This window comes from Asparagus officinalis, chromosome 1 (assembly GCF_001876935.1).
Source record: "Asparagus officinalis chromosome 1, Aspof.V1, whole genome shotgun sequence".
Classification (NCBI taxonomy): Eukaryota; Viridiplantae; Streptophyta; class Magnoliopsida; order Asparagales; family Asparagaceae; genus Asparagus; species Asparagus officinalis.
In genome coordinates this window covers 24,388,623-24,397,571 of record NC_033794.1, presented here as the reverse complement: position 1 = coordinate 24,397,571, position 8,949 = coordinate 24,388,623, and the positions used below count along the sequence as shown (strand labels likewise).

At 36.5% G+C, this 8,949-nt stretch overlaps 1 protein-coding gene across 2 annotated transcripts in view; it reads right to left on the bottom strand.

Moving 5' to 3' along the window:
* LOC109821531 (UTP:RNA uridylyltransferase 1) overlaps positions 1 to 8,583 on the bottom strand; it is a 12,855-nt gene extending 4,272 nt beyond the window's left edge. For both annotated transcript variants that reach the window (XM_020387714.1, XM_020387718.1), the window contains exons 1-5: positions 7,812 to 8,583; positions 3,918 to 4,289; positions 2,614 to 2,837; positions 2,459 to 2,522; positions 1,766 to 1,962 (exon numbers count right to left, since the gene is read on the bottom strand). In XM_020387714.1, the coding sequence (XP_020243303.1) occupies positions 1,766 to 1,962; positions 2,459 to 2,522; positions 2,614 to 2,837; positions 3,918 to 4,289; positions 7,812 to 8,222 (1,268 nt within the window). In that variant the 5' untranslated portion in view covers positions 8,223 to 8,583. The remainder of the gene's footprint in view (positions 1 to 1,765; positions 1,963 to 2,458; positions 2,523 to 2,613; positions 2,838 to 3,917; positions 4,290 to 7,811) is intronic.

The following is an 8,949-nucleotide window of genomic DNA, read 5'->3' as shown; positions in this document are numbered from 1 at the left end:
ACCCCCCCCCCCCAAAAAAAAAAGGAATGTTTCCATGAAATCCCTTGAAATTTATACTTAATCTTCGCTTCTCATTTTAGGAATTCTGAAATTCCAAGTCAAATTTTCAAGATGGCTTCCTCATCCAAACTATTCAATTCAATATATTTTTTGTGGTTCAAGAATTATTATACAGTTCTCTACAAGTGCACTAACCTTGGACTTTATGGTTCAAGACGACGATGTTAAAGGTAGGGGGTTTCTTGGGAAAAGTTAGGGGGTTAATTGAAAAAAACAAAGATCAAGGGGTTTCATGAGAAACGGCCAAAGTTTGGGGGTTTTTGTGAAATCTTCCCTTTATTAAGCACAACAATCTCCCTAATCGATTTCCATTAAAATATGAGGTTTCAAGATCGTACATATTCAAGTGGGGATTTACAATCGAGTATGAGAAATTCCAATGTAAATAGATTAGGGATTGTCTAATTGCATTCACAAAATGGTATGTGTTCCCTACAAAAGAGGTATATAGATGAAGCAGATGTTTTCTAATTTCCCTAACTAGTGCACCCTATGCTAAGCACGGCCTCCATTTTTTTATTTCTGCTACAGTAATCATGTATTTAAATAAAGTTTTTGTAAGTGCTACAACAACATTTTTAAATACTACAGTATCCCTTCTTAAATACTACAGTATCCCTTCTAAACTACAGTAATAATGCTACAGTAATATTTTTGGACAGTACCATCCCCGCTAGTGCTACAGTAATAATGCTACAGTATTTTATTGTGCCATGAATAATGAATCTCGGATCCTCCTTTTTGTGCTATAATAACAATGCTACTGTAGTATTTACTGTAACATGAATAGTGAATATTAGATCCTCTCATTATTATAGAGGAATAGATTTAAATATATAAAAAGAATGGTGTAACTAGTGGCCATGCAATTTCTGTCATTCTAGCGCTGCAGCATCTTTTCAAAGAAAAGCAAACTGTAGGCATAGTACATATAATTATCAACTTTATAGTAAGCAAAGTGAAAAACTAAAGTAATAAAGATCCAATTCTTTAACTAAGATAGGGGGAAACCTGTGGTCATCTAGAGAAATGGGGATAACCTGTGACCACAGGCTTAACCATCAAGGGAGTACGAGGAACTCTGTAGTCATAAAATCTCAAACATAACGGCCTACAACCTGCAATATATTATTGGGTAAATTGTAGAAATTTCACTTGACGTTTCACCACTTCTGCAACCTACACGTATTAATGGCTTGTTTCTAGCACTTTGCTATCTCTAAACCTAACATGATGGAAGTGACTGTTGTGTACAGCATACCGAAGCCAGAAATTTGAAGTGAACATTAAGTATGATTCACTGTTTGCTGTGAAAGAAAAACAAGCTGACATTTTTCTAAAGGAAGCTTACATGCGTTAGAATCTGAATGTAAAAACTAGAATAGAGGAGTTCCAAGAAAATATTTTTGTAAAGAACTACAAAAGTTCAACAATAGCAACTGTCAATGAACTACACATATCATATTAATGAACCAATCACCAAAGAAGCACTTCACCATTAATTAAGAAATACACATGATTCAACCTAGCTACATAGAATATATCGTCATTTATCAGCCGTCAAAATTTGGAAAGAAATATGATTGCGATAGAGGGATGGGATGCCCTAGTCAGTTTGCATAAACTCACAGACAAAATAGTAAAGACATGCAACTAAAGTCAAACTTTAGGCATGCCTTATTTTGAGCAAATCAAGAAATCTTACCTGATGTTTCGTCCAGCACGAACAGATATGACATCATTTGCATAATCATGACAGTATGCCCAATAATGAAAGAAACCCCAAAGCAAACGAGCTATGCTTTCATTGTTTTGAGCACCAAAATGACGGATTCTGTCAACTTGATCAAAGTAAGCACACTGAACGCCATCTACATTCGCAAGATAAGTTGCTTCCATCTCCTGTCATACAGTGATTGAATGTTGAATCAGAAAGAGAGAAAAGTTGTATAAATCGAAAACCGCTTGTTGAATTGAGATTTAATTATACAATAATTTTTTCTTCCCGTATGTTAACTATTAAGTTTCTAATCATTTGAGAAATATTTATTTATCTCTATGTAATTATGTATGCAGGACTATATTGTTTAGTATATTTGAAGTCTAACAAGCTGCTACAGATTTAAGAGGATCACGTATTAATAGATATTGAAGGAAGTGACCCGACAGCTTCACTAGACAGAGCATTTTCACAATAAGCAGATGAAGAAGGACGTTGTGATGAGAATCTGTGATGTAAAACACTAATAGTCATGAAGTCGAAATAAGTATGTGAATATTTCCACGTGTCAACCAGCTTATAATAAAGGTAACAAACAAATTAATCCAGCATGCAATAAGGTATGGAGAGCTTCATTCTTCCAAATAAACAAAATAACAAAAAAAATGTACTCCAGACCTGTAAACAGGGAAGAATTGCAGGTTTGCGCTGCTGTAAGAAGTGAATGCACATCAATACATACCTGGAGTACAATTAAAATCAAAGTTAACAGAACTATTTGATACAGATGAAAGTTGTCACATAAAGTCGGCATAATAAAATTTGTAGCTTACGCATAGCTAGAAAGGGTTCCTCGGTACGTTTCATTTACTCCCCTGGACTTAGCCCAGTGTTTCACAATAAAAGCCAATTGCCGTAATCTTTCATCTATTTGTGCATAATCCCTAAGGAGCTTTGTATTAGCAACAGCTAGAAGATTGTTGATGCATATATCGCAAGAAATACCAGTCACAGGATCCATCATCTTCACAATAGGCACTCTAGCACGAGTTAATGCCTACATCAATTGAACTATACATGAGAAACAGATAAAGTATGCCCAAATAGCACCATAACTGAAATTACAGTTTATTATCTACCTTTTCATATAGATATCAGTTTTTTCCATTATTCTTCAGTGTGGAAAATAAAAATTACTAACACTTCTGCCAGACAACTAACAAAGGCACATCCCACCAGTTAGCTCAAACTCAAAGAAACTTAAAGAATACTAACCTAAGTTGCATGGAAACAAGTGCGGTGCGGGTACCAGTACGGGACTTGGCAAATTTGTAAAAGGTAGGCCACAGGGACACAGCTATATTTAAGTATGTATATGTATATTTATATGTATTAAAATTAATAATTTATGTAAGATCAGTATTGTATTTTCGGCCACATGTTATGAGAATTAAAATTCCTATAACATTTTCTTGAGAATAACTTTATGAACATGAACATTAGATTGTATTACCAACAAGATGCTAAGATTCTTTACTTTTCACTTCTTTTCATGAATATGTCTACTAGTATCACTAGAGCAAAGACATTTTATTGTGCACACACCAAAAATTAGAATCTTACCGTAGAATATGGAGACTCGGTGCTTTACACAGTAAATGAATTAATTAAAATAATAAAAAACCATAGGATTACCATTTACATCTAATTAAAAATGATAGAAAATTAGAAGCTCTAATTAAGATTCTAGGGAAGCCCCGTCAAACAAAATCTCCATCTGATAACAATTATGGGGGGGGGAAGAAATTTTGTGCATCCACTTTGAGCAAGACTTTAAAGAGAAATCTTGTGTACCAATGTTTTCAATCTAATTAAAACGGATTGAAAATTAGAAGACCTAACTAATTAAGATTCTGGAAAAGCAACGCATCAAACAGAATCTCCATGCAAAGATCTGGTGTATTATTTCATATACGACTTTAAATATATTAAAATTCTATAAAAAGAATATTTAACATGAAAAGCTAAAAACACATGATGCATATACCATGTAATTCTTCCTTTTTGTATAAAAAACCATGCCAAGAAAATCTAGTATCAGCAATGTCAGATGAGCCCAAGCATTGTACACACCTACCTGCACATTTTGGAGATTGTCTGACTCTAAAATATCTGCCAGTTTCAACAAAATCTCAGACTTGCTCATTTTGCTATCGTCAATTGCAAGACAAATATCAATATCACTGTTAGAGACATCAAATGAGTTGGCGCAAGATCCATATAGGTGAAGCTCAGCATCAGGCCATTCCTTGTTGACCAATTTCCGCAAAGAGACTAATAACTGTTTCTGCTTTTCTTTTTCCTCTTCTGCTGGTATCAGAGATCTATAAATTGCAAGGAATAAGGGTGTCATGTCGTCTATGTCATAGCGGCATTCCAATTCTCTTCTGCGGATCCTCACTCGCTGGCTTGAAACGTAGTGTCCTCTGAACAAATCTAATCTGACATCCTGAGGTGAAAAGTAAAATAAGACCACATGAGTAGCGAGATGTTAAACAACAGAAAGTTCATGCAAGAGTAAGCTCATTATTGTTCTAGTGATAAACAAGTTCTCATGTGTACTTGAGATGTGAATCCTACACAGCTACACCATCATTTTAATCGAGGGTATCACTATATGTTCACCAAGTCTTTCTCTATTTGATCTTGATTTTGATTTTATCAGGTTTATTTTAAACAGCATGATATTGGTTAGCTTTTTATGCTTAATTAATTCCAAGTCGTAACACCAATTGTCAGAACTAGAGTAGCACGTTACACCATTCATGCACAAGGCAAGAACAGTAATACTATTGAACCTGACTGTTTAGCTAACCATGAACCACTGCTAAAAATTAAAACCACAACACATTTTTGTTTCGAATTAATGTGTCAATGTCCATATTCTCTAACTGAGAACATCAGATCTCTACAAACTACATGGGAAGATAAAAAACTCGATAGTTTCCATAATAGTTTAGCATTACACTCCACAACTCTGCCTCACATGCTTAAGTAATCATGTCACTACATACTAAAGGTTTCAACACTCTCATGGTAAAAGTTATCAATCTACAAAGTGTTCTTCTGATGCCGACTCCTAATTACATGTGTTTGGAATAGATCTCCAGAAATCTCCATAAGTGTTTTCTAATTAAAATCTAACATGGGGCAGGTTCACCTTTCAATAAAATTAATCAATCTGAGTTAGTGGTTCTCCCTCCCTCATCTTTAGCACAGTCAACAACAAATAACCCATCACCCCGAAGCCAAACTAACCCCCACCCAATAAAAAACCCCTCAATCCCTTCCCACCCTCTCCTCACCCCCTTCCTCTACCCAATCACCTTCCCTCATTCTCCTCTACCCAACTCCCCTCAATCCTCCAATCACTTTAATGCAATCCTTTCCCATTCTTAACTCTCTAACCTCTCAGCAGAGAAATGGGATGCAGAAAATAGGAGAATACTTATTTCCAAACTAGATCTAAATCTCATAAAGGATTGAATGCAAAACGATCGTGGACCGTTCATCAAAAGATTCTAAGTTCTATTAGAGTAATTTTTATTTTAGTAATATTTGATTTGATTCCATGTAATCTATTAGTTTAGTTATGATTTCAGATTGCTTTAGGATTTGATTTTGAGATCTGTTTCTAGTTTAGTCAGGATTTTATTTGATCACATGTTTTGATTTGATTAGGATTTTTATTTGCTTCAATAAGTGTTTAGTTGCTTTCTTTTTTCTATAAATAAGAGATGTAATCCTCCATGAGAAAGACATTGATGCATAAAAAATTTGATTATGAGAATTCTCTCTTGAGCATGTGAGGTGTACTTTGGCATATAATTTGCCACTTCGAGGTGTACAGCCCTTGGTTGTGAGGTCCCTAGGTGTGAGGCCTAGCTAGTTATCAAAACAGTATTGTTCATCCATGAACAGTGATAACAAAACTGTTCATCATGGATTTCAACATCGTTTCGCCAAGCCATCGACAATTTCTCGCCTCAGATCAAATTCCCCACCCATTCCCCATCATTTGTATTAGAGCCAAAAGATCCATGATTCAAGGGTAAAATACCACCACCTCCTTCACAAGGGTATGATTTCAATCCATTATAATTTGGTAGTCTAGCTTATTTTCATGGAATTGATAGATATGAGACGCTGTATGATTTTGAAGACTGAATTTTCAACATAGAAAATATATTTTCTATCTACGATATGTCAGATTTAAAAATGTATTTATATGTTGTGTAGGCTCAAGAGAGAAACAAATTAATGATGGTCTAGAAATTATTCCGGTTTTCATTCACGTATCCGTTTATGGGAATCTATGAAAGATCTTATGAAAAGGAGGTACTCTTGTAGTCCATCTAGAAGATATTTTCTCTTCAAAACCTGAACCAAAACCAACACAAGTGCCTCAACTCCAGCCAGATATGGACTCACTCGCAGTCGAAACTTGAATTCAGTTCAGAGCCGAAGTCTAAACTAAAACCAAAAGAACCAAATCAGAAGACTGACTCAAAGCCAATGCTTGAGCTTTAAGAAAAATTGGAGCAAAATATTGATTCAAAACCAGATCCTGAGCGAAAGACAGAACTTGAGCTCGGGCTAGAAGCTGAACCATGTCAAGAAATTGATTCAAAGTTGAAGCCTAAAGTTGAACCTAAACAAGAGCTAGAACTTAAGTTGGAAGCAGATTGAGCCAAATGTTGATCCAAATCCAAAGCTCAAATCGACTCCAGAGCTCAAAATCTAGTCAAGCCTAGAACCCAAATTTAAGACAGATATGCAACGCAAACTCCCTGCCCAAGCTACTACGATTATTGAGTTCGTTATGCTAGACCTTCCAGCTTCCACCACCAACTCAATATCAAGTTATATTGCGCATGTTGAAGATTCTGCAATCCATGACGGAATTCTTCTCACCGATCAACATAACATTACACTCTCCAACTATAAAACTCGAGGTCAAAATTTCTCTAACAAGGGAAGATTTGATGCAGGACCGTTTATCAAAAGATTTTAAGATCTATTAAAATAATTTTTATTTTAGTAATATTTGATTTGATTCCATGTAATCTATTGTTTAGTTAAGATTTCTCTAAGATTTGATTTTTGAGATCTTTTTCTAGTTCAGTTAGGATTTTCTTTGATCGCGTGTTTTAATTTGATTGGTATTTTTATTTGCTTCTATAAGTGTTTATTTGCTTTCTTTTTCTATAAATAAGAGATATAATCCTCCATGAGGGAAAGACCCTGATACATAAAAATTTGATTACGAGAATTCTCTCTTGAACATGTGACATATTCTTCTGTGTCTGATTTTCCTCTTCGGAGTGTGAAGCTCTTGAGTCTGAGGCCCCTAAGTGTGAGGACAAGCTAGTTATCAAAAACCACAAAACAGCCCAATTCCATATTCATCGTGGATTTCAACACCGTCAAGCCGTCAACAATTTCTCGCCTCTAAATCGAAGCCCTCACACCGTTCTCCTTCAGGTACATACATCATCTAGAGTTCTTCTTAGGTGTTGTAATTGAATACTATTTTTAGTAAATTTGAATGCGTGGTTGCGAATTAAATTATTCAAAGGGGTCATTTGACTACTCGGAAAAAAAGGGGAAGGAAAAGGATTAAGTATAGATAAATGACATTTTTAAAAGTTGTAAGTAAAAATATTTATCCAATAGATATCATATTAATATTCTCCTATTGAGTCCATAACTGCAAACTGTATTTGGATGCTCATACCATTTAAACCAATCAGCAAGATAATAACCTTAGTCCCATTGATTACCAACATGACAAAAACAAGTGTTGCAAACCTCAAAACTGAAGACATGTGTCTTTTTTTTAAAATTAAAGTCAACACTACTGCAAGTATTTACTATTAGCTACATACCATGATATTCTTTCATGGCAACATAAATTTGGAAGCTTTTGAAGCTAAAGCTTACTACGGGAGCAAAAGGTACAATTGTTTACCTTACCCCTCGAAGATTTGGAATGCGACTCGACACTAACTTCAGTACTATCATCATTAAGCACCAATGCTTCCTCTAACTTGTCAGGCAAATTATCGGAACCTTTTGAACTCCTCCTTGACGGCCCAAAACCATCTTGTTGCTGAAAATTCCTTTCTCTAACTGATTCTTCAGAGGTATAATAAGCTCCTCTCATACCACCTCCAGACTTATTTAACTGGTGTTTTCGCTGCTGCTGCTGTTGATGATGAAGATGGAGTGAAGTTCCTCCTTGAGTGTAATTTCCTTCCCTTTGGTTGTAACCTCCCCTTATTCTATCTGCATTGTGCTTTAAAGACTGTGCATTGAAGCTACTAACACGCTCTGGCGGTGTTCCAGATGTTTGGACCGGTGCTCTATGCTCCGGATGCATCGAATTAGCCTTCTGCCAGTGGTTATTATTGCCTCCTCGGCCTCCAACCCTAGATTCAAGATTTAGGGTTTTGATACCATCTCGCTGCTGCGGGCTAGTGGAGAACTGAGGAGGAAAGCCGGGTGGGACCCAGTGGCGTTGGTCGCCGGAGAATCCAGGAGGAGGAGGAGGAGGAGGAGATGAGTGCTGCCGAGGACGGAGGAAGGCGTGGGGGGCGAAGGCGTACGTGGGGCCAACGGAGGCGACGGCGGGGTCGCGTTGGGGGTTGAAGGCTAGGGTTTCATGGGGGAGGGGTTGATGCTGATGACGACGATGGTTAGGGTTAGGGTTAGGGTTAGGGTTAGGGTTAGGGTTTGGCGGGGCCGGTGGCGCCGCCGCCTTCGCCGTCGGCCATGCTGATATCGAAGATTTTTGGACACCGACGGAGGCTTGGATTTAAGATCTGTCTCGGATCGGGTCGGAGTTGATTATTGCATCTCTGACTTCCTTTTCTTCTATTCTTTTGGCTAAATATCAGAAAAAGAAAAAAGATATCCCCTTAACTTTAGATGATCGCCGGATAACCACAAACCATTCAAAATATTAGAAAAGCCTCTTTAGTGAACAGGTTATCAATAAATCTATCTTTTAAATTTAAGATTTTATCAGAGAGACACTAAGGGGGGGGTTATTCATTGGTGTAAATATTGGGATAATGGGATAATTTTTGGAACATTACTTTTTGGTG